The following is a 26,501-nucleotide window of genomic DNA, read 5'->3' on the forward strand; positions in this document are numbered from 1 at the left end:
TTCACATCCCTGTGGTGGGGGTGTGTTTGTATGTGTGTGCATGGGGAGGCCAGAGGTGAACCTCAGATGTTATTCCTCCAGTGGTGGTCTCCTTGTTTACCTGCTATTTGTTTGTTTATTTTGCATGTACATGTGGTGGTGTGCATGTATGTATACCTGTTTGAGTGTAAAGCTGCATGCGTGTCCAGGTGGGCATGCATGTGGGGTTCACTGAGCCAACTTGTTTTCTGGGACAAGGTTGCTCAGTGGCTGGAGCCACCGATTCTTCTGGCCTGAAACCCCAGGAGTCCTCCAGTCTAGCTCTGGAATGGGTTCCACGCACGCGCTTCCAGTCAGCTTCGCGCACCGCCTCTGTGCGGAAGCCGTGATTGTGAGAAGTGCTTTATCATCTCCTTAGCTTGCTGCTCGTGTTGTTATTTCAACCGTGAAGCTGCCTGGACTTGGGGAAAGCACATCGCTCCACCTATGGAACGGCAGGTTAGAAAGTGCTTACGGATGCTGAGTTGGGCAGGGAGAACCACACCAGCTGCACAGGCCTGACAGTCAAGAGGACCTTGCTCTAGCAAGCCCTGTCAGGGCAAGGTCCCATCTTACTGTAATTATTTAAAAGTGTGTGTGTGTGTGTGTGTGTGTGTGTGTGTGTGTGTGTGTGCTCTATGGAGGGGTGCATGCATGCCCTGCTGCACATGTGGAGATCAGAAGACAGCAACTCTGTAAGTCAGTTCTCTCCTTTGCTCTTACACGGGTTGCAGAGATTGAACTTGGGTGGTCAGGCAAACAACCATTGCCTTTACCCACCGAGACACCTCGACAGCCCAATATGCCATCTCCTAAGTTCGCAGGAAGCCCAGTCTCCCTGCCCTACATTGTCCAGACACTATGTTGGTAACTTAGTATAATGACTATTAAGAATTCACCTCTTGACTCGTGTCTACGTCAAACTGCAAGTAAGAGCAAGACTTGCTTAAGTGATTCATACCCCGTTCCCCTCAAAAGCCGGGTAACGGAAAGTTTCTTCCATTTTTCCCAGGGTGGCTGCATCCTGGGAGGCTCTTCCGACACCTTCTCATGAAGCTGGTAAGTAGGTCAGGCCCAGCCATGCAGTCAGAAGAGCTGCTCCAGGGAGGGCACATCTGCATGCACGGGGCTCTTGCGGGTCCAGCACAGCGGCATTGTGATTAAATGAATCTATTAGAATTATTTTTTGCTTAGCACAGCGGTTTGTATTTACGCATAAGCAAAACTAGTAATCAGACATCAAAGGCGTCCAAGCCCAGCATTTTCCTGCTCTAATTGTGCCCGGGGCTCCAGCTCTTCTTATTCTTCCCCCATCTCTCCTGGTGTTTCCTTTCCCTCATGAATATCATGAAGGGTGTGATGCCTGCTTAATACACAGTGCCAAACAGAAGCCTTGGGTGGGGCTAACCTGGACTGTTTGCTGCCTGTGGAGAAGCCAGGATTCCTCGATGTCAGCTCTTTCTATCTCCTTCCCTGCCTTTCCATAGATCCTGAGAAAGAGATTGCGTGTGGAGGAAGGACTTAAAGCCCAAACTACATGGGTTTAAGACTATGGGCTGGAATGTCCTAGACAAATATTCACTCTTGAATTCCAAGTATGCACACCATGCCCAACTTTTCTATCTTGTTTTGGGGTTCCAGCTCAGACCCTACTGCTTGCAAAGCAAACACTCTAGCTACAGAAGCACCTCCCCCAGGCCCTTAGAGGCCAATGTGACCACATTCTCCACCCCTGGTCTCCTGCCAAAGAAGCACAACTCTGACCCTCCTCTGCTGCTGCTGTTAACCACGGTCTCAGTGTCACTTGAAACAACAGCCCCCCCCCCCCAATGTGGCTTCTCCAAACAGGCCACCAGTGGTTTCCAAGTCTCGTTCTGTCCTTTCCTGTCCTCCTCCTCCACCACTCTTCTGCCACGCTGGTTCAAGGCCCTATCACGAGCCATATGGGCGAATTCCGGAAAGAGACATTGAGGTGTTTGTTCCTGTGATCCTTGCACTCCAGAGGATGAAGGTCAAAGCCACAGAGCTCAAAGGACAGCCAGAGCTGCATGGGACAGCTTTGTTTCAAGACATCACACACACTCACACTCACTCACAACCTATAGTCACAAACATGTGACTGCTGCCCAGCTACACCTGTTTCCCAATGTTTAGCCATCACAGGAATCAAGTAGCACCCCTGCTCAGACCTCAGGGTCCCCATTATGTGCTTTTCCTGTTCTTGCCTCTAGATGCTTAGAACACACCTCTCCTCCCCAAGCCTTCCCACCTCCCAGACACTAGGAGGCCTGCAACACACGTTCTACCTTCAACTTCTGCACCTGTCAAAGCTTCTGTGGATTTCACGGGCCTGACACCCTCCCTCCTCCCTGAAGCTCTAGGCCAGAGCCTTCCCTTCCAGTCCTGAAGGCTGCCTAGCACCATTTCTAGAAGCTTCAGTCAGAAGATGTCTTACTGGGGAAGTTCCTGTCTTAGACTTAGCTGCCAGCACCACAAAATACAGACTCAGCTTGAAAGCCTGAACCTGAACCTACTTCCTTCACATGCCGATATGAGACCATGCAACTACTCACTTTATTCTCCTGCCTCTGTTTCCTCTTATAAAGCTGTAAAGATGGATGGGGTGTTGGGAGCGGTTCCTGGTCCATGCACAGTGCCAGGGCTATGCTGACACTCACACTGTTGGCCATTGAGAACCCTGGGACAGAGCTTGGTGCCCAGAGAAGCTTCATTCCTTCTTGTGTGTGATGTATGTGTGTACATGTTTATGTGTGTGCACATTTGTACACACGCAGTTCAGTGTCATGTGACCTCTTCAAAATGCTGGATGTCTTATCTTTTGAACTAGGGTTTCTCACTGAACCCCGTGTTTGCAGCTGGTCGGTGAGCCTTCCCACTACCTGCACAGACCTCAACTGTGGTGCATGTCCTCACGCTGGGGTTTCCATGTAGGCTCTGGGAAGCTGAACCCAGCCCTCTTTCCAGGCCAATAACTGCTTTTTGAACAAAGTGTTTTGAATAAATTCCTTTGTAAAAGGCTGAACTCTATTTTGAAAAAGGCATTTTATTTTAAATATGAGTATCTACCCATACCCATGAAGTACAAGGAAATACCCTTTAGAGAGGCTGCAGAAACCCTGAACATGAACTGCCGGGCTGCACACTGAGGCTCGGCAGCAATTATTCAATCACCACGGACAGCCTCGCCATTAATTTTAATTTCCTGAGTGGCAAAAGCATGTTCGCTGAACTAATGGCCTGTGGAATTTCATGTTTAATGTGTTAGGGGATGGCAGGGTTCTCTCAGGTCATGCAAACACACCCTCTTGCAAACGGCACTAAGACAGAGTGATTCCTATGGATGTCCCAGGACCAGCGGGATGCTGTGCAAGAACTGTGTCATCTTTGGTCTGCTTACGATCAAATATTCCTAGCCACCAAGTGTCCTCCTCACACAACTCACTGTGAGTCAGACAGACAGATATACATGGACCAGGCAGACCCCAAAGCACTGCAAGGGTTTTTGTTTGTTTGTTCTGTCTTTCAACTCTCATGAAGAGTTTGATGTAGTCAAGAATGACCTTAAACTTTTCATCCTCCTGCCTCCGTCTGCTTAGTGCTAGGATTACAGCCTTAAAGCCACATGTCACCATACTTGACTAAACTGGCTCTGGGCTTTGTGCAAGTTGGCTAAGCATACTACTGACTGAGACACAGTCTCCTTCCTATATCACATAAGAGGTGTTTGTGTGTGTGTGTGTGTGTGTGTGTGTATGAAGCATAAACCCATGTGGTCAAAGGCCAGAGGTGAAAGTCAGGAGTCTTTCCTCAAGTGTCCCCACCATTATATTTTGAAACATGGTCTCTCACAAAGCTAAGAGCTCACCAGCTCAGCTTAAGCTGATTGGCCAATGAGACCCACCCATCAATGCTCTCCCACAGCTGAGAGAGTATTGTAATGCCAATACATCAGGAATCAGTGAGTAATTTCTGAAAGCATTGCTGCCTGCAAACCCAGCACTGGAAGTTTCTAGAAAGCACCTAGGACATACATTAAGAGAACACAGTACTGCTTTTAAGAACCATCACGTAGATGAGCATAAGATACACACACACACACATACACACACACACACACACACACACACACACCTGCAGACAAGGAGTCAACTTGGGAAGGTGTAGGCCAGGCTTCCCTCTTGTCCTTCACAGGATGCCTGTTTCTCTGTGCCTCCCTTCCCTTCTTCAGCTACCATCCTAGCCTAGAGCTGATTGTTCAAATGATTGTCCTAAGCCCTCCTTCAATTGGGGAAAATAGGAAAGTCCTACTTTGGGTCTTTCTGAAACCATTGGTATTTTAACCCATCGTTCATAAGTACAATGTCATATGACATATGTACAATGTCATACAAAGTGAACGTGGTGGTACACACCCACAATACCAACACTCAGGAGGGGGATACAGGGAGGTCACAAGCACAAGGCTGTTAGGGTCAGTTCTTGTCAACTTGATACAAACTTACACATACAGAGGAAAGGGGTGTCTTGATGGGCTGTCTTTCTCAGACTGGCCTGTAGCCATGTAAAATGACTTAGAGCTTTGGAAAGACACTGAGTGCTCAGTTGTCTGGTTTTGGGAACTTGGAAGATACTGCTTAGGGAAGCGCAGACAATTAAGGTCTGGCTTGTGAAGTGTCAGAAGGATTTGAGAGTCTCTCAACAACCAGCACCAAATATAATACTTTGAATAAAACTCTGTGTTTTCTGGTCATCTGAGGCTGAAGAATCAGCCACAGTTAAAGAGACCAGGAGAAATGAGGTGAAACCTTTCCTTCCTTAGGGTAAATCGATGTTGTTTAGCTGGGTATAAAGAATCAGCTGTGGTGAATAAGTATCCAGGTATTATTGAGGTTAAAATCTGGGAACTGCTCAGCGTCAGCATACAGAAGCTGTGGTCTACAAAAGGTCAGGAAAGACTCTCATGCTAGTATCCAGACTTGGCAAGTAGAGTCTTATGCTATTGGTTTTAAAGACAGGGGAAGACAAGATCAGTAGTTAAGGCTTGGCACTGTGGGACGCCATTACTGAACAGATGACCTCAGTTACAGTGAAGGCCCCAGAATTAGGGGGGCTAATGGAAAAAGGCTTGGCACCTCCATGAGGATGAGGGTCACTAGGTCCTCCCTGCAGGGTCTAAAATACACTTCTCAGTGGCATGTGGACTTGCCAAGTGTCGGCTTACAAAGTAGGAAAGGATCTGGTGAGGGATATGGACCCTGCAGGGCTGTAGCTGTCTGTGAGTGACACATGATATATTTCCTGTGTGTCCCCCGTGTGTCTGTAAATGACTCAGGTAAGTTCTTTGGTCCACCAAGCTGGGTTTCAGTGGGATCCTGACTTTGGTTTGTCTGTATCTTCTTTCCTTATTGGTGAGAAGGTTTTTTTTGTTGTTGTTGTTACTAAATTTCCCCAGGAAAAGTCAGGCAACATGGGACACACCCTGTCCATCACTGAGGGTGAAGAAAAACAAGCCAGGGACTTGCCTTGGTGGAGACAATGGACACCATGAAGAAATCCAGGAGGAAACTCTCAGAAATGTCTTTGTAGTCAAAATGGAAAAAGATGACCGTGAAGCCCAAGTTGGCAAACTGGTGAACTGGGTTACGGAATGATGTCCTCAGTAGCTTCATGCCTGCGGTGATCATCAGAAAGATGTCCCAGCTGTGGAAAACAAGGGGTCGGGTCAATCATGGTCCCCTGAGGTCAGACTATGCAAATGCCATGTGTAGGCCCAGAAGGCCAATGCGGAGGTCCCGCACTGTCCACATCTGCTGACAGGGAGCGGGGCATCAGAGAACAGGGTGACCATCTGAGGATTCATGGGAAAAGCTTCCGTGGAGACTTGGTCTGAACTGACTCCTTGACACATCTTCTTTGCCGCTGAAGATATAAAATGTGTGTCCTGGTTAGGTTTAGCTGTCAACCTGACCCAGCCTAGAGTCATCAATCAGAGAAGAGTCTCAATTGAAGTATTGCCTAGATCAGGTTGGCCTGGGGGCATGTCTATAGAGGAGTGTCTTCATTGCTAATTGAGTTGGGGAGGAAGCCTGCCAAGAGCAGCACCAGGCAGGTAGTCCTTGGCTGTGTAAGGAACCTAGCTAAGCGTGGACGAGAGCCAGCAAGCAGCATTCCTCCAGTGCTTTCTGCTTCGAGCTCTGTAGGAAATCATCTAAGAATAGAGTCATGTGAGGGGGATCCCGAGTGCTTGTGAGAAAATGTGTTTTTGTTAGGTAGGAGTGGGTTTACTTCAGCTGCTGTTACTAATGTGGCCGTATGGAATAACATGTTTGCCATGTGCAGCGTGTCCTTGTGATCGTATTATGCTTTATTCAGGCGGCTCTTCTTAACCTTAGGAATTATAAACTGTCTGATGCTTCAGATGAGGTTGTCTCTTGCATGAGATTTTAATCCGCCTCATCTTTAGGTTCCACTCTGGGAGGGCAACTAGAGCAGTGAGTAAAGCCTTTGTTTCGATTCCTGACTCAGCAACGGACCTGCAAGTGTAAGCCTAATAAATCCTCTCCTCTTCTAAGCTGCCTCTGGTCTGAACGTTTAATCACAGAGATGGAAAGGAGATTAGGGTCCATTGAAGACTGTGGCTGGCAGTCCGGTTCTCTGCAGTCACAGAATGCCTTCGGGGTGTATCTGAGGTCATGGGTGCCAGTGACAACATCCTACAGAAAACTCTAGACAGTTACAAAACAGACAGTGTGTTGTCTGAGCAAGGGTCTGCTCGTGTGCACCTCATCATGACAAGGGGCCATCCGAAACAAGAACACAAAAAGAGCCAACGTTACGCTCCAAGCACAGAGAGAGATGCAGACTTTATAAAGCCGCTTCATCTCCTTGTTTGCTGCTCTAGCGACCTTCTGACCTTTAAGGTCAACCCCCTAACTTGTCTCTCTCACGGTATGGGTTGAGTAGCTGATCAAGGCAGACTGGTGAGACTCCTCAGGGCAGTGACTCCTCAGGGCAGATCTGCATATTACCGAGCAGATTTCCATTTGTAAATTCAGAACTAATTTTCATCCATGAAGCCAATGATTTAGTCTTACATGACTTAGGCTTTGATGGTGGAAGCTCTCCGGTGCCCCACCGTTTTTATGAGGCACCTCTCCATAAATGCAGGAAATGGTAGTGTTTTCCCCCCTCCTCCGATGCATGCATGATCTTGGCTAAATGGAAGTGATCTGGAGCAATTTGTGAAGCTGGAGGCACAGCGGTGAAGACCCCAGGATTTCCACTTCACGCTGAGCTCCTGTTGCCTGAGAAACCATCATCAGCCTTCTGCAGGGAGATGTTAGGACCCCTGATGTTTATCTGTGGCACCACTGTGCAGATCAAACTTCATTTACATCCCTCTCAATGAACACTTACTGCCTACTCTGAGTGGATTGGAGCGCAAACACCACCCCAGCTCCTCTCAGTCTTCCCGGCCGTGACAGCGGCTTCTGCAGCCTGCTCAGAGAAACCCCAATCGGTTCTGAAAACTGGTGAGAATGAAGTGTCGTCCACTTACTGAGTGCCGAGTCTCCTGTAGTTGCTTATGGAGAAGGCGTCAAGAGTGAGGGCGTTCAGAACTATGGCTGGGTACAAGAGATACTTTTCAAAGCACTGAAGCCACACGTAGAGCCTCTCAAACCACATTAAATGAGCAATATCTGAAAGAAATACGAAACCCACTCTGAGTAGAGGCTCTGACAGGCAAGTAGCAAGTTCTTTTCCCTTGCAGCAGACTGCAGTGTCCCAGGTCTCCCTGCTGGCTGCTCTCAGCTCGGAGTCTGCCCAGTCCATAGAGGACAGCACACAGGTCAGCTCCCCTGTTTTCAAGACAACCGACTTCCTCGGATATGATTTATGGTCGGTGAGGCACAGTCATAGCTCATCCCGTCACCCCTCAGCCTCTGTTTGTTCTCACAATAGTTACTTTCCTGGTCACGAAGTCCTTTCTCTCTACTGTAAATTCTCTTCAAGTAAGATGTATAAATGCCAAGTTAAAATATTATATATTTATCGGATAAAGATAATAATCTTTATCTGGGGGTGGTGAAGAATAACAAAGGAAAACAAAAGATATGTCAGTCTCCACTAAAACAGGGAAAATCAAGTTCATAAAGGATTAAGGAACATTCCTCCTTCCTCCTCTTCCCTCCCTCCTCCTCTTCCCTCCCTATCCCCTCCTTTCCCCTCTTCTGCCCTCCCTTCCCTCCTCTGCCCTCCCCTCTTTCCTATTCCCTCCTCTCCCCTCCCGTCCTCCCACCTCCCCTCCTCCCCCTTCCATTTCTTTTCTTCTCCTTTCCTGTTTTAATCTCCTGAAAGATCAGCGGTCTGTTTCTTTCCTTATAATTTTCCCCCCTGATTTCTTCATTTATAAGAAACTGACAGTGTCAGATTGAGGCTATCTTATCAAAAACCATTCATCCTGCTTCCAAAAACACACTGCAGAGTTCTATCAACATTTGTCACCAAGTCAGAGAAACATGACAACCTTAAAGGGAGAGACATCCAAGCTATGTCACCACAGTGCGTCACAGGAAACCGAGGAACGCCAAGGCTGGAGAGAGCCGGGAACCATCTGGCCCGGGAAGGGTGTGCATGGCAGATTTTCAAAAACGTGTCATATTTGCTTTTAGGAAATGGCATTTTCCACTGTGTGGCAACAAAAGTGATTTGAGGCAGGGAGAGGGGGAGGTGGGAGTCTTCCCACTGAGGCGACAGGATCTTGCTGCAGACCACGATAAGAAAAGCAGGTGCACATGGCCTTCAGTTCGGTGAGTGGCCTGCTCACTGAAGCAGAAAGCAAGAAATGTCAACGAGAACCTAGCCAGAGATGGCTCCGAACTCAACACCAGAGCCTTGCCAAATATATAAAAGTAGAATGACTTATTCAGTGAGCCCCAACCATCTGAGGGGTGTGTGTGTTCACACGTATGTGTGCCTGTCCATGTCTGTGTGGCTCTGTCTACCTGTGTTCATGTCTGTGTCTTTATCTGTTCGTTTTTGTGTCTACTTGTCTGTGTGTGTCTCTGTTGTTATATATGTTGGCATGTGTTGTGTCTGTGTCTGCACGTGTGGCCGTGTTTCTATGTTATCCATGTTTGTCTATGTATCTATGCTTGTGTCTGTGTGTAAGTGTGAAACAGCCCCCACTGCTGCTCTAAGTCATGTGTCTGTGATGTTAGAGTTTCAAGGAGACTCGGGGTTAGTGTTTATTATGGTTTGGATGTGAAATGTTCCCTCAGGCTCACGTGTCTGCACACTTGGTCCCCTTCTGGTGGTGCTGTTCTGGGAGGTCGTAGAACCTTGAAGGAGTTGCCCACTTCTGGGCTTGACCACAGCCCCTTCTTGAGCTGCAGTGATATAGTGACTCTGACGGTGTCCTGCACCCCGTGTCCAAGCTGCTCCACTCTGCTGCCCACCACGAACCACAATCCTCTGCTTCCTCTTGACATTGTTTGTGCTAGGTGTTTGGTCACAGGGAGGAGAAAAGCAACCACCAGGCAGCCGTGCTACTGCCTGACTTCGTAAGAAGGGGCTTTATAAAGCCCAGCCCCTAAAATACCAGGCCACGCAGAGTGGCTGATGCCTGGACCTTACAACAAACAGGCAGATGCTGTGTGGTGATGGCTGTGAGGGAATTCCATGTCTCACTTATACAGGAAAGAATTAACCTGAAGAATCAAATCTAAAATCAGTAGACGGCATCTGAGACCTATAGCTGAGGTTGTCCAGCTACCTCACTTTAACCCGCCAGCCACCTTACACTTCTATCAGAACAGTGCCTTCATTTACAACTTTCTTTGTTCTTACTATAACATCCTCAAGAAAATTTACCACATTTGTGTATGCATTTGGGGTAACCCAAGTCTTGGGGCCACGGTTGCTCATGTTTGGCTTTAGAATAAGATCTCTTCTCTTTAAGGTAAGAGTTGGTAGTTTACTTTTTGTTGTTGTTGCTACTGTTGTTGGAGACAGAGCCTTCATATGTAGCCTTAGCTGGTCCAGATCTCACTGTGTAGATCAGAGTAACCTTGACCTTACAGAGATCAGTCTCCCCAAGTCTCCTGAGCACTGGGATTAAAGGCCCAAGTCACCAAGGTTTGCTGGCTGACAACCGTGTTTGTGCAAAATGCTTGCTTTTATAGAACCCTAGGCATACACACAAACATAGAGTGAGGCAGGAGGGAGGGAGAGAAAGGGAAGGAAGGAGCGGGAAGAGGGACACAGGGAAGGGGGTAGAGAAGAGAGAAGAGGGAGAGGGAGGTAAACATTGTTATGAAGCAGCAGAGTTGAAGTAGGTCTGAGATCTCCCAGCTCCCAAGCTGTGAGGTCAGGGTCTGTTTACTTATGTCCTGATGGAAAATTAATTTCATTTTAATTCCTGCCCGTCTCAGAATCCTGCCAACCTCAGTAATGTATTCTAATGAGATGCTTTGAGCTCTGGACCCACGGATCGCACCATGAATGTTTATGTTGGGGGTAGGCAGGGGTACATCAAAGCTGACCAACAATAAGGAAGGATGATTAAACAAAAACCCAAGTCCAGAATTCTGAAATCTCAACTTGATCCTTTCTTCTGAGGTAACCAGAGAAAGCCAATAAAAAGCTAAGCTAGCAAATGAAACAACATGATAAACGTGTGTATTCTCTGTCCCCACATTGTCTCTGCAGTCACACACACACACACACACACACACACACACACCACAGTTAAAAATAAAGGCTGTGTGACCATATTTTATAACTGCCTCTTTGGAACATCCTCGATATGCAAAGAGACCATAAAAACAACATTACCGAGAATTGTTCTTTCTCTTTCCCTCGGAATATGAGGCCCCGTGAGCAACAGAATGCAAAATAATGGTGCCATTTACAAGTTTATGGCTGCCCGCCGAAGTTCGGGGCTTTAAATTTTCTTAAAGGGTTTTCAGGTTGTGTTTTCGTTAGGTGCTTGTGGAACGACAGTGGTCTTCCCAAGGATTAAATTAATCAGGAATCCTCGGGATACTGACAAGCTTTGTAAACCAATCTTCTATTCTGACCGGTATCCAGTGGAGGCTGGAAGGCTTGAGCTTGAGGCTTGGGGCACTGAGGGAGATCCCCCTGAGTGGAATTAATGTCAGGAGTTAGCACCCCCACACGAACCATCTGTTATCTACAGGTACCTCTGTTCTCTTTGTCCTTCTGGGCCGGAACTCAGCCCGTAAAGTCCTTCGGGGCAACACACACATGCCACCCCTACATTCTTTATATTCTTTGCCCCTCTCACGATGGAGGACAGCCACAGCTGGCACTCTGTCCTTCCTCTGTGATGGCTGCCCAGTGATGGGGAGGGCACACGGACAGTTCGTCAACTAGTTAGCCACATGACTAAGGAGACAACCTGGCAGGTCAAAGTGGGGGTGGGGGTGTCCCTTAAGGGAAACCGCCCGCCTAGTGGGTCAGGATGGAAACCTGGCTGGAACATACCGTTCCTCTGCCCTGAGATGCTATCCTCTCTACTTTGGAAGTGCACTCCAGACTGTCTTTGGCACATGCTGGGTACTTTATGTTTTTGATGGAGCAGGTTTGACACTATGGCAAACTTTCAAACACATAAAAGGCAGAAGAGCAATAGGAGGAACTGACATGTTTAAGTACATGGTATACACACATACACATATACATACATACACATAAATACCATATATATGTATGTGTGTACACATATACACACATACATATATATGCATACATGTATATACATATATACAGACATAGACACAGACACACACACACACACACACACACACACACACACACACACACACACACACGAATGCATAGGAATGCAGAAAAAAATCTGATCCCTGAGAGCACAACTTGCAGGCAGCTGTGAGCAATTGACACAGGTCCTCTGCAAGAGCAGTGTGCACTCCAACCTACTAGGCGCTCTCCAGCCCTAGGTTCACAGCTTTTGAAAAATGAGAAATATCTTTCTTTCCTTGGATCACGATTAGAAATCATAATTAGAAATCATTAGCCTCCCCCTCCCCCAGCCAGTATTGTTATGGGAGGTACAGTGCCGGCTGGTTTTTATGCCAACTTGAAACAAGCTAGAGAACCTTAGTTTAGAGATTGCCTCCATGAGACCTGGCTGTAGGCACACCTGTAGGGCGTTTTCTCAATTAGCGATGGATGGGGGAAGGGCCCAGTCTATTGTGGGTGTTCTACTGCTTTACAGGCTGAGCAAGGAAGCAGGCTGAGCAAGCCACTAGGAGCAAGCCAGTAAGCAGCACCCCTCCATGGACTCTGGTCAGCTCCTCCCTCCAGGTTCCTGCCCTGCTTGAGTTCCTGCCCTCATTGCTTTTGATAATGAACTGCTAAGTGAGACTCAGAGTGAAATGAACCCTTTCCTTCCCAAGGTGCCTTTGGCCGTGCTATTTCTTCACAGCAATATAAACCCTAAGACAACAGCCACATATTTCTTTTTCCTCCCTCCCTCCCTTCATTTTGACAACACTTCACATCTTTACTGCATCAAAAACTAATTTGATACAAAGTTGTCCTTTTAAGATTTCGGTTCACACCCTAGTGCTAACAAAATTGTGTTCTTATTATTTGCCTCTGTGTGGGGCCAGTGCAGCTCCTTCAGGAGGTGGGGCCTAGCTCGAAGAAAAGGACCACCAGCCTAGGATGGGCCTTTGGGGGTGCCACCACACCCCAGTTCCAGTTTTGCCATCTTTGTCCTGGTCTTCCATAATGTGAACAGCCTCATTCTCCAGCTAGTGTGAACTGAACTGTTCTGGTAGACCATCCCTGCTGAAAACCCCCAGAACTCCGAGCCCCTGAAACCTTTGCTCCCCAAGTTTACTTTCCCCAGGCCTTCTCTCCTCAGGGTGCCAATGACTGGTTCCCATAGCTTTCCTCCTCACTACAATGACTTCTCACTGCTGTCACCCCTGCCGCTCAGCTCTGTGGCACCTGACTTGGGAAGATAAGGGTCTCAGACAACCAGAGAGGCCAGCCAGGCTAGGGGAGTGAGATGCCTGTTCATAAGACGACAGATAAGCAAATCAGAACCCGAGGCACAGAACAAACAAGCACTGTAGCATTGTTTAGAAGAACGACGGAAATCAACAGGCTATCCAAGAGGAAGTGAGTTTTCTTGGAAAGGAGGAATCAGAGATGGGAGGGGCTGGGCTGACAGGAAGCTGCTGCTTTTCCTGACAGTTTGTTCTATTTGATTTCCACACTCTCAGTCACTCTGACAGACGTGAAAGATGCATGAGAGATTGTGGCATCCCTCCGAGTCATGTCTGTCCTATGGAGAAACCAGCCAGCCTGCAATGGAGACCAGCCTCGCCACAGTGCAAGGTAGACAGATCTCACAGAAAACTCCAAGTCTGGGACTTGTTACTGAATCACTAATAGTACATTAAAAAAATTGCTATTTAAATGAGATTCTAAATTGATGTGTTTTATAATTTACATAATATAATTTACATAATATAATCCTCACTCATTTTATTCTAATGCATGGAAAAATTAAAGTGTAAATGTTTCCCCGCCAGCATGCTTCTCAGTGAGTTCCTTCACCTGCCCCCTATCCCCAGAGGTTTCCCTGCACACACAAGCCCACAGGGACCCTCCCGTCCTTCAGTGACTTTACAGAGCAACGGGCAATTTGTCTGTTCATTCAACCAACATTTACTGAATATCACCCATGTACCAAATTCACCTCCGTTACATAATCCCCAAGTATTGTCTAGTTCATTTGAATATCCGTCCACAATGACTAAAATTCATTGTCGACTTGAATTGCAGGGGACACAAGCCTCTGGGCATAGCTGTGAGGGACCACTGAGATTAGGTTGAGGTGAGAAACCCTCTTTAATTATGGATAACACCCTTCCATGGCCTGGGGCCTGGGCTGAAGGAGCCTGAGAAAGAAAACATAACATTAGCACGGGTTCGTCTCTGCTTTCTGACCTTGGATGCCACGTGAGCAGCTGTCTCTGGCCCACCAGGTCAGACCTTCCCTGATGAGATGAACTGCTCGTTCAAACAGCGAGCCCAAACAAACCCTCCCTCCCAAGGGTCTTTGGTTGGGTATTTTTGCTGCAGGAAGAAGGAAGATGACGTCCACCCTTTGCCTGCAGGTGCAAACCACTGCTTCAGTTGTCAACTCTACACTTCTGAGGGACCCTCAGGATTGGCCTGTGGGTAAGTCTGAGGGGACACTCTCTTGATGGATGACTGATGTGGGAAGCTAGGCAGCCCATGGTGGGCAGTGCCATCCTAGGCAGGTGTCCTGGTACTCTAAGAAAGCAGGGTGAGCAAACCAGTAAGCAGCACTCCCCTACGGCCTCTGCTTCAGTTGCTGACCCAGTTCCACTTTGTGAAGGAGTGGGACCTGAAATCCATGAGGTGAAATAAACCCTTTCCTTTCTGACTTGCTTTTTGTCCTGGTGTTTACCATGGCAGCAGAGAGCAAAGCAGGACAGGACTTTTCTCCACAAGCCATCTGTGAAATGGGCCAATGTCAAGGCGCCGCTCCGGTTTATCCCACTTAGGTCTTGGTAAAATGGCAATATTTTGAGCTGACGTAGCACACTGTGGAACTGTCGAGAATGTTATAAAAGCACACCAGCCTGGTCGGACTCTCCTTCAGGAACTGGAGCCTGGGTTGCCGAGCGTTCATTTCTCCTCTGAAGGCAAAGGTTTCAGACACGGTTCTCGCCCATTACCCATTCTCCATCTTGTACCCTTTGCAGTCCACGGAGTTTCTGGTCCCAGCCAGAGCCATCCCCTGCCTGCCACAGGCTCCCCATGATGGGCAGTGCCGCCCCAACCTTACCACCTCTGCCTGACCTCCCCTTTGTCACCTTACACTGCGAAGTCGGTGAATCCAGAGCCTCCTGGAGACCTTTGTTGCCCCCTCCCAGTGGTGTACAACAGAACACTCGGTGTAGCCAAGAGTTCACAGTGAGCTGACAGTGTGCACCAGCAGCTCTAGGCAAAATTGCCTGGGAATTCACTTTAAACGTCTGGAAATAGGAGCAGGTCACCTGCTCTTCCGTCCGCTTGTGCACAGAGCAGGGCACAGCAAGGGACTCACAGAGTTGCACCCAGTTTACAGTTTTAAATTTTGTCCCTATTTAGAAGCAAAGGCCATGTTGCCTAGGCAGGCCATCCTCAAACTTTTATGTATCTAAGAATGACCTTGAACTTCTGATCTTCCTGTATCTACTTCCTAAATGTTGGGATTTCAGGGATCTGCTGCATCTGCCCAGGTGGACACAGCTGCTGTCTACACAAAGCTAGTTCATGGAAACTCAAGAACCCAGAGCCTGGTAGTTAATGTTTGAGTAATGTGATGGTTTGCATATGCTTGGCCCAGGGAGTGGCACTATTAGAAGGTATGGCCTTGTTGGAGGAAGTGTGTCACTCTGGGGGTAGGCTTCGAGACCTTCCTCCTAGCTGCCTGAAGATGCTCAGTCTGTTCCTGACTTCCTCTGGTGATGAAGTGTAAGCTGAATAAACCCTTTCCTCCCCAACTTGCTTCTTGGTCACGATGTTTTGTGCAGGAATAGAAACCCTGACTAAGACAAGTTGGTACCAGCATAGTGGGGTATTCCTGTGACAACCTGACCATGTTTTGTGGAGTACTGTGGAAGGACTTTGGAACTTTGAGCTAGAAGAGCCACTGAGATGTTAAGAGCTCTGTGGGATGTTCTGTAGGAGCTTGGAAGATAATGTTGAGAACAGTGCAGAAGATGGAGGCCTGGCTTTTGAAATTTCAGAGGGAAAATTTAAAGACTCTTGTCAGGGCTGTTGCTGTTTTGATTGTGAAGATTCTGTGGCTTTGGTTAGCTGGGGCTGAAGAATCAGCTGTGATTAACAAGATACCAGAGTTACTAAAGCAAAACCTTTGCATTACTGGGACTATTGATGCTGGTCAGCTGGAGCTAAGAAATTAGCGGTGATTAAGAAGAGACCAGCATCACTGAGGTGAAATCTTCTGGGAAGTGTTTTCTGAGAGCACAAAGAAGCTGTGTTCCAGAGGTAGCCAATGTTGTACCTTGTGCCATGGCTGGACTTGGTAATGTGTAAGAGTCACCCAGGTGGTACTGGTTTTGAAGGAATGAAGGGGTCATGAAGAGCAGCTGAAACTTGGCACTGTGAGAGGCCATGGAACGCCATTGGTGAAGGTGGAGCCTCAGTTGCAAGTAGTGCCCCAGGACAGAAGATGCCAGTGCCATGAGATGACCCCCAAGAACAGCAGCAGTGGAGAACAGGCAGCTGGAGCCTAGAAGACAAGGTGTGTGCTACAAAGGGCAGAGCTGGAGAAGTGACCCAAGCCCTTGGAAGACCCCAGAAGTTTGTAAGTAAATTACCGGACATTGGATAGAGATTGCTTTTGCTTTTTTGTGGGTCCCAGTCTCTATTTAAGAACAAAGTGATGAGTGATGGACAGGCTCCCTATCAACAGATGTCATCTCCCGCCCCGCCCCCACTGTGCTTTCAATCCCTCCTCAGTAAAAGGATTTAATCCAAAAGCTCCAGGTTCCCTTGGTCTACCTCCCTTCCTTGCCTTGGCTCACCTCATCCCCAGGGCGGCCTGGTGCCTCAGTTTGAATGCATGGGAGAGCCCAGAGCAGTGACAGGAACAGAGGGAAAAGCCTCGCCCTCAGGAAAAGGGACAGTGTGATGAAATGGAGACTCCCATAGCCTGGGGCACCAAAATACCTCCCCTCCCCCTCGTGAAAGGCGTCCCCCGAAGCCTCATACTCTTCTCGTTGGGATATTCAATGCTTGATCTTTTGCCCTTCTGGCGCCGGTTACAGAACCACACTCGATCCACATCCTTCTCCAGCCCACGCTGCTTGGCGATGGCGGTGATCTGATGGAGGGAGGGCTTCGGGCACTGCAGAAACACGTTCTCCAGGTTCCACCGCTCACGGCTCTCAATGCTAGTCTGCTTCCTCTTTCGGACTTGCACCAGGGTCTCCCATTTGCATATCTCCTGAAGGTTCCCATTGTTGTCAGCTTCCTCCACCCACTTCTCCAGCAGGGGTGCAGCTTACACATGTTCTTGAGACTGAGCTGCCGGAGCCTCAAAGTGGCAGATGGTTGTCTGGCTGAACACCTTTCCAAAGAGAACTCCCAGGGTGTGCCCCACGTCGGCCCGAGTGTACCCCAAAGTGATCCTCTTTTGCTTCAGCAGCTTGGCAAACTGTTCTAACTCCTTCTGCAGGGCTTTCATGTCCTGGGACTCCTCTGGACTTGGTTCCACTTTCTCCAACTTCACGGCACTGGGGTGGACAGTACAGGACCCAGAGGAGGCTCCCTCTGAGTTGCTCTCCACTCACACTCCTGCCTGACCCTCAGACTGCAAAGTCTCCACGCCAACTTGGGGGACAAGGCCTAGTCCAACCTGAGGTCCACAGTATGCCATCCCTCCACAGAACGCATATGCTGGGGGACACGGGGAGAGCCCCAATACCTCTGAGCCTGGTCCGATTCCAGGCCCACCTGGAGGCCCTTAGAAGTTTAGCCAGGTTCGAGGGTCCACCCAGCCCAGTTCCATCCCTGCTGACCCATCACCCCCACCTGGTGGGGGTGACAAACTGACAACTGAAGCCAGGTGTCCAGCCATAAGGAAGGTGGGCACCCCGAGCCGGGGGCCTGGTCTTGATTTTGCTTTTGATTGTGACTGTGCCCTGATATTTTTCCCTCTTGGAAGGAAGAAAGTGGAGCCCACAGTTAAGAGACTTTGACTTGTAAAAAGTTTGATTTTTAAGAGACTGGATATTTTAAAGGAATTGAAATTTTAATATGTAAGAATTTGTAAAGACTGTAGGACTCTTAAGGTTATTTAGATCTTGGGAATAAATAAGAAAGTAAGGGTTGAGGTTTAATAGTGTTGTGCTGTGTTTGTGTGTCAAGTTGGCAAGGAGTCAATTATACTGGCTGGTTTTGTGTCAACTTGACACAGCTGGAGTTATCACAGAGAAAGGAGCCTCAGTTGGGGAAATGCCTCCATGAGATCCAGCTGTAAGGCATTTTCTCAACTAGTGATCAAGGTGGGATGGCTGCCATTGTGGGTAGAGCCATCCCTGGGCTGGTAGACCTGGGTTCTATAAGAAAGCAGGCTGAGCAAGCCAGGGGAAGCAAGCCAGTAAGTAACATCCCTCCATGGCCTCTGCATTAGCTCCTGCTTCCTGACCTGCTTGAGTTCCAGTCCTGACTTCCTTTGGTGATGAACAGCCATGTGGAAGTGTAAGCTGAATTAACCCTTTCCTCCCCAACTTGCTTCTTGGTCATGATGTTTTGTGCAGGAATAGAAACCCCGACTAAGACAAGTAAGAAGTGGTTCTGTCCTTAGTGCCCAGCCACTATAATCCAGAACTGTAACCTTCAAGCATGAGCAATGGATGCTAAGTTCCCTAGGAAATAAGAAACAGTGACTAGTCTAACAGGACTTTGTAGCTAATTTCAGACTCCTCCCAAACCTGAGCAGCCTAGTTTGTGAGACATCCAGACTCCGTTTTTTTTTTTTTTTTTTTTAACTATGGGGCAAACACGCAGTGAACCCTGCTTCCTTTGAAGCGTGTGGCACTGCCACACTGACCACACTCAGGAGCTGTGCCTGCATGCCACGGGAAATGTCCCCAGCGCATTGCTCTCCCTTCTGAGACTGGGACACTGACCTCTTGCTTCCCGTTGCTGGTACTCCTTGCTCTTGAGCACAGGGTGTGAGATCCACATCCAGGGGTGGTGCTTCCGGAGCTGAGGGAGCAGGTGGTGTGTGATGAGCCCCACAGTGCCAGCCAGGGCAAAGAGCACAATGCTGAGAAAAGGCTACAGAGGAGGGAGAGGTCAAAGGTCAGCACAGTAATGCAAGCATCCACCATCACGCATTTCCTCCCATATATTTTTTTGCATGTGCATGTCATGTATGTGCATGTGTACATACACGTGTATACATGAGAGGGTCAGGGGATGATCTTGAATGTGATTCCTCAGGATCCATTTGTCATCCCTGTTTGCTGAGACAGTCTTCTCACTGGCCTGAAATTCACTAAGTAGTCCAGGCTGGCCAGAAGGCTTGTAAGGCAACCAGGGTACTGACTGAGCCTGCCCCCTACCCTCTTCCCTCTCATAGGAAGACCTATGTGCTGAAAGCTGCTAAGAACAAGGTAGGAAAGTGGCCCCTGGAAGAGACAGGGAGAATTATGCCCTGTATCACACCATAAGACTTTTTTTTTTTTTTTTCCGGAACTAGAGAACAGCATACTCAGCTGATAGAACAGCCCAGGGAAGATGTGGCCTTGGAGTACCATGTTTGTGACTAGGCAGCAATATTCAGTAAGAACTGTAAGGCAGGGTCCCATGTAGCCTTTGCCTAGCTTGTTCTCAGAAAATCCAAATGGTCTTTATGTCACTGTGGCTCAGGCCAGATCCAGTGACTTCTCTCTCTACTGATGGAGGGCTAGTCACTGTTCCCAGCCTGTCACACTGACAACTGCTGGTGATTACAAAGTATTCCACCACTCTTAGAGATGAAATGACTCCCCCAGGGAAAGGAGATGGCACATGGGGAGGCGGCCTGAGTCTCCTCACAGACATAGCCCTCAGTGTGTGTGTTTCTTGACCTGGCTCCTCTACCTCTCTGTGTCTTCATTCCAGGCCTGGCTTCCATCAATGGAACGGCAAGGGGAAGCAGAGCCTTGGGGCCACCTACCCGTAATGACAGGAAGACGGTGCTGGCACTGACTGCAAAGGAGAGGACAGCAGCTGCCGAGCAGATGACGAGGTCTGATCTCAGGACATCCTTCTAAAAGAGAAGATTGGCTGAGGTCAGCCCTGTGCGGCTTCCTCATGGTGCTTGCCAAGCGAGTCAGTCGCAGGATGCACACGGCTCACTGAAACACCCCAGAGGCACAGTCTGCTGGCTTAGTCACTGGCTCCCACTGTGGATGTCTCAGGGAAAGGAAGGTAGGCATGGTCCTTGTGGATTAACATGTACTACCATGAGGAGAACACACATGTCTATATATAAGAGGCCTAAGGTTCCTTCCCACAAACTCAGATGGGATACAGAGTCCCCACAGACCTCCCAAAGCCCTGAAACTCGGAGTCTCACAAAGCAGGGCTGATGCTAACAGCCTCTGTGAGGTCCCGGGTGACCTTGGGTGTCAACATACAACCTAGAGACACCAGACAGAAGCCTCAAACACTTTTACACTTTGGCCCATTTCCACTCAACCATCAGATCCATAAACAGACAAACAACTATTGCTTTCCAGCAACTTCAGTAACACAGCATGGGAATGTAAAATTAGTGTCACCCTGCCTGGATTTCTTTCATTGATTCTAAAATGTAAACAGTGTGTGCTGTCAAGCCACACTGTTATGCCACACTAGCTCGACGCCTGTGTTAACATTCTGGACAGATGGTAGGAACAATAAAGAGAATACAGACACCGACTGTGTGTGGTGGGTGCAACCATGGGTGTGGAGTGGTTAAACCCATGTGGAGTGGGTAGTTCAGGAAGATTATAATCTCCACACCGTCTTGTGTCACACACCCGATGTATCTGTTCTGAACTTCCTCTTGGAAGTTGATGAATACTGTGAACACAGGAGGAATTAAGAAGTGATAAAGTACTACCTGATTCTCCATCTGCTGCTGTGACCAAAAGCAAAAGCAGCCTGGTGTAGGGTGACTTGCCCTCACACCATTGAAGGAAGTTAAGAAGGAACTGAAGCCATCAGTGATGTTAAGCAGAAACCATGGAGAAACATTGTTGCTGGCTCACACACAAGCTTAGCCAGCTTTCTTGTACAGCTCCAGCCCACTTGCCTAGGGAATGTTGCTGCCCACAGTGGGCTAAGCCTTTCTATGCCAATCAACAAGACAGTCCCCAAAGACAGACTTATAGGTCAATCTGATCTAGGCAAGACCTCAATCTACACTCCCTTCTCAGGTGATTCTGGGGTGTGTCAGATTGATGATTAAAGCTAGCTAGGACAAACAATGATTTGAGAGTTGACTTAAGTTATCTCTAGCAAGGGGAATCTGATTTGGAAGCCTAGAGGAATCTATTTAGGCCCTGTTGTCATTCCTCACACTTGCAAAGCACCAGCCCTCCAGAGGGTAAGTAAGCCATTGCTAGCACTTTCTGGCTGTAAAGATGGTTAACTTTTTCCTATTTATCTCTGGCATGAGTTTTTGTCATTCAAACTCACTAAATAGTTGTCCACAGGGAAGACTAATGCTTTACCAAGTAATAGGATTTAAAACTGTGTCATATTTAATTGATCAGTTTTCCTACTTGAAGGGTAAATAGGCCATCAGTTTGAGTGTGGGGCAGGTAAGTCTGGAGAGCTGCCGTTCTCCTACTGGAGCGAGGGCAAACGCGAATGAAAATTATTTCAATTTAGAAATTTGAATAGCAAGCTGGATGGTATGTTAGAACAATGCTGCAACTGACCGATTACTTAGAGGCAGGCTTTCCTATTCCAGGCTGGATTTGAGCTTGCTCTATAGGTGAGGATGATCTTGAAACCCCCCTCTGCCTTACACAAAGCACCATGTTTACACAGCACCAGGGATGGACTTGGGGTTTGTGTGTGCTAGGCAAGTACTCTACCCACTAAGCCTCAGCCCAGCCTGGCACTGTACCTGGTTCTTCAGATGTGGGTGTGCATCCTACGAAACACAAATCACCACACAAACCTTCTCTACCTACAGATTGCTCTCCACCCATTTCCTTCCCATAGTCTAATCTTTACACAGCACTGTTGAAGTATAACTGATGTATTTAAAATGTGAAGTCTGCTGGGGTTCTAAGATTTATTCACATTTATTCCATGTATAGGAGGGTTCTACCTGCATGTATGTATACCGGTGTCTGTGCAGGCCACAAGACAACCTGGGCCCTCTGAAGCTGGAGTTATGGGAAAGTTGTGAGCTGCCGTGTGGGAGCTGGGATTCAAACCTGGATCCTCTGTTAGAGCAGCCAGTGCTCTTAACCACTGAGCTATCTCTCCGGTTGCAGCACAGTGAGCTTTGACACACACCTACCCCTGGAAGACCATTATCACTGATAATTTAATGATTAAAATGTAAATTAGCATATTTATTGGCTCTGGGGTTTCCTTTCCCGTGTTCGCCCACTCTTTCCCTCTCTTCCCACTGACCTGCTACGTGTTTATAACCTGGCCTCGTTTTCATAACACCATATACAGAAAATCACATAGTAGGTGCTTTTATTTTTCGGTCTGGCTTCCTTTGGTTCAGTCTTAGTCATTTCCCTATTGCTGTGAAGAGACACCATGACCCAGGCAACTCTTACAAAGGGGATGCTGGCTTACAGTTTTAAAGAGCTAGTACGTGATCATCATGTCGGGAAGCAGACACGCATGGCACGGGAGCCAGGGGATTTGTACCCTTATCCACAGGCAGCAGGCAGAGAGGGGTGTGGCCTTCTGAAACCTCAAGAGACACACATCCTGCAGCAATGCCATAATTCCCAATCCTTTCCAAACAGTTCATCCACTGAGGGCCAAGCCTTCAAATACATAAGGCTCTGGGGTATTTTTTATTAAACCACCACATACAGTACAGTTCTTCTGGTATTTGATCCAGGTTATTGTCTACAGGACTCACACCTCTCGGTTGCTGAATAGGGTTCATTTGCATGGCATACTGCCGTGTATTTATTCACATGTGAACATGCATTTGAATGTGTTCCCAGTTTTGACTGTTCTATATAAAACGGCTGTGAATATTCATGATGTATATCTCCAGACACGTGTGTTCTCTTTTCTTGTGTAAATATCTGGGTTATAAGAAATGCTGGGATTTAGCTTAAAAAAAGATCCTAAACTGTTTTATAAAATTATGGTAATCCTGCTGCTTTCTGGGTGTGTGTCCTGGACAGTCCACAGTCTCTGAAGGATGGTTTAGTTTTAACTGTAGGATTGGCCATGCAGACAAGGGCTCTTTACTGCAAATAATTACCTAATTCCCCCCACCCAAATTCCAAATTCTGTGTCTTGTTTTTGCTATACCCTCGTTTATAACTTAAAACAGTAAATCACAAACCACAATTTGCTAATTTATGAAGCAGTAATAAACTCGTTTAGTGTGTGTGTGTGTGTGTGTGTGTGTGTGTGTGTGTGTGTGTGTGTGTGGTTTGAAACCTTCCCTTCCTAAGCAACTGAAATCATAAAGGCTGGTAGGAAAGAAGGCAAGAGCCAGGGGTGTCCAGGCGTTCAGGTTCCTTTCTCCCAGGTCTGGGTTTACAATTCACTGGGGTTGACTTTTAAGGATGGTGGGACACAGTGGTCCGATTTTATTTTGTTATTGTAAATGCTCGATTTTTAAGATTTATTTTTAAATTTTTATGTATGTGCGTCTGTGAATGTGCCGCTTATGTGTCCGTTCCCAGAGGCCAGAAGAGGGTGTTGGGTCCTCTGGAGCAGAAGTCATAGGCAAGCGTGAACCACCAGATGTCACCAGACTTAGGCTCCCCTGTTAGAACAGCAACCTCTGTTTACAGCTGAGGCACCTCTCCTCTGCCAAGGTCACCTCTAACTACGCTCACAAAGCTCTTACAGAGTTCACCCACTTACAAATGTGTTGCAGATCCTCGAAAATCAGGATTTCTACTGCAGCGCAGATTAACAGGGTGGGTCTTTCTGTCATTTTGGGCAGCCAGGACAGCTACGTTTGCCACTCTCATCCGGACATGGTGGACCTCAGTGTCCTGGCTTGTGGCAGGTGGCCTCTCACCAGACACCTTACTCAGCCCCAGGACTGTTTCTTTCCTCTGTATGAGAGTTGAAGACAGAGGCTAAATTCCCCCAGATGCCCTTGAACAAAGAGCTTCCTACTCTGTTTACTCCAGCCCCTTAGTTCCCCAAATCTGTCCTTGTTTTGTTTTTAGTAAGAGCGGAGGCATATTTGGTTTAGTTTGTTTTGCTTTTAATCGGCAAGTCTGTTTGGATAGTTTATCTGCCCCAGTGCAGGGTGGACTTCTTCCTCTCTGCCAACCTACTTTACTGTCTTCCCAAAACTTTCTAATCCCTTTGAGACCCATCCTGGTGTCTAGTGAAGGATTAGCAGTAAAACTCTTTCTCCCTCCCACTGCTGGCGCTGCACATTGGATAAGCAACTCTGAATGTGACACTCCATTTTCACACAGTACCTTCTCATGACTGACAAGTCCTTCCTGCCTTCCTCAGATCTGATAATCCCACCCTCATCTTGGAAGGGTCACTCTCTCTCTCTTTTTTTCTCATGATTCAGTCTTTTTATTTTTTTATAGACTCCTAAATCTCAAAGCAATAATCTCGCTTTTCTCATCTCTCTCTTTCAAGGCTTCCTTAAACTACAAGCTGCTGCTTTTCCAAATAGACTTTACGATCCTTTGCCAAAGCTGTGAATCTGACTCCTTTGGGAACGTTTTGAACTGCATTAAGCATTAAAAAATATTGTGAAAGGCTTGGCAGTTTGTAAACTTCAGTCTTCCCACCATCAGTGGGGGGGGGGGGGGAGGCTTCATTTACGTCCGTACCTTCAGCCCATGGTCCTATCCTTCTTCCCCATGCTGGGGGCTGGCTGGGCTCTGGCTTCACTGTCAGGTTATTTTGGGATGTTGATGTGCCCCTGTGTTCTACATTTTCTCTGCTGGCATCTATGGCTCCCCTGGCAATCTAATTGACTTTAATAAGATTCTCTGTGTGTTCTCTTCATACAGAGCATCTTAGCTACGTTTGTCCTTTCAAGCTTAATTCTGGGATAATCCATGATAATTTCCCCCACCTTAATGGTAAATTCATGCATGTTTTATAAAAAGATACCTTTGTTCTCAGTGTATTAAGCATTTAAAATTTATTGTGACACTGTGTGTCTGAGGGAGGTATGAATGCATGCTTGCACGAGTGTGCGTGTTTATGTGTATATTGTCTGTATGTGTTTGTACATTCCCCCGTGTTTGTATGTGTGTGTGCATGCGTGTACATGTATGCATGTGTGTAGGCAGAAGCTAGATAGCAACCTCAGGAGTCATTCCTCCTCAGCCACACCCATTCTTTATTGTCACAGAGTCACACACTGGCCTGGAGCTTACCAGGCCAGTTAAACTGGCTGTCTAGCAATCCCCAGGGACACCTACCTCCACCTACCTCCATCTCCCCAGAGTGTGCAGCTCACACCCAGAGTCAGGTCCTCGTGTTTGCACCTCACTAACTGAGCCATCTCCCACACTGTGCCGAGGCATTTTTGTCGGGACTTCACGCCCCTCCCTGAGAGAATCGTAAGGAACAATTATAATGCCGCACAGCCTGAAGACTGAGTCAGATCAGGAACCAGAAAAGTCGTGATGCTGTAACACAGTTTACACCTTGTCCTAATTTCACACAAGGTAACAATAGGTTTTGGAAAATACTGTGTTGGTCTGTACTAACTGAATGCCGTGTAAACTTGACCATGGAGAGTAAACATGGGAAGAGCTATGCGCACAAGGCACATGGGGAGGGCTGTGTGCAAAGGGCCTGCAGAAAGAGAACACTGCAGACCCTGAGGACTGGCTTTTAATCCTCATTACTTACAGGGTAAATTCTGAGGGTGGGGTCTGTGTGCACAGCCACTCCCATCTTGCTCCTGCAGAAACCCACAAGCCCCTTGGTGTCTCCTTTTCCCAGCAGTGAGTCTCAACGGAGAGTCTTGGGAAAGGTCGGTGTTCTGCTTAAAACATCTATGCCTGGGACCCAGAGCTGGCCAAAGGAGTCACAACAGGGCGGGGGTGGGGTCTAAGCCAAAACCACTATCTAATGAAGGTTCTTGGAGATTCTCATACAAAGCAAAGTTAGAAGAGAGGCGACAGACAGAGAGAAAACAGAGGGACAGAGAGAAACACAATCAGAGACAGAAGGCAGTTTGTGTTTGTTTGTTTGTTTCTGTTTTTTAACTTGCAGCAAAAGTTGAATAAGCTAGCTGTCATGGTTTGTCATGGTTTGGCCCAAGGAAGTGTGGCCCTTTTGCAGTAGGTGTGTCACTGTGGGTGTGGGCTTTAAGACCCTCATCCTGGCTGCCTGGAAGCCAGTGTTCTGCTAGCAGCCTTCAGATGAAGATGCAGAACTCTCAGCTCCTCCTGCACCATGCCTGCCTGGATGCTGCCATGTTACCACCTTGATGATAATAGACTGAACCTCTGAGCCTGTAAGCCAGCCCCAATTAAATATTGTCCTTATAAAAGTTGCCTTAGTCATGGTGTCTGTTCACAGCAGTAAAACCCTAAGACACTAGCCTATGGATGCAGATCTTATAATCCTACAGAAATATTATGATTAGACAGGCACCCCTCAGAGAGATGAGCACAATGGGGACCCCTTCTATCACCTCACATGTCACAATTTCCAACAGA

At 47.7% G+C, this 26,501-nt stretch overlaps 1 protein-coding gene and 1 pseudogene across 3 annotated transcripts in view; both read right to left on the reverse strand.

Moving 5' to 3' along the window:
• PCNX2 (pecanex 2) overlaps positions 1–26,501 on the reverse strand; it is a gene marked incomplete at both ends in the record, with an annotated part of 142,460 nt that overhangs the window by 49,012 nt on the left and 66,947 nt on the right. For both annotated transcript variants that reach the window (XM_080936582.1, XM_080936581.1), the window contains 4 exons: positions 5,562–5,739; positions 7,598–7,739; positions 18,774–18,924; positions 19,808–19,900. In XM_080936582.1, the coding sequence (XP_080792708.1) occupies positions 5,562–5,739; positions 7,598–7,739; positions 18,774–18,924; positions 19,808–19,900 (564 nt within the window). The remainder of the gene's footprint in view (positions 1–5,561; positions 5,740–7,597; positions 7,740–18,773; positions 18,925–19,807; positions 19,901–26,501) is intronic.
• LOC308435835 (POU domain, class 5, transcription factor 1-like) lies at positions 16,690–17,719 on the reverse strand (annotated as a pseudogene). Its single transcript has one exon. The product of its transcript is annotated as a POU domain, class 5, transcription factor 1-like (transcript).

Source organism: Micromys minutus (assembly GCF_963924665.1).
Source record: "Micromys minutus genome assembly, chromosome: 24".
Taxonomy (NCBI): domain Eukaryota; kingdom Metazoa; phylum Chordata; class Mammalia; order Rodentia; family Muridae; genus Micromys; species Micromys minutus.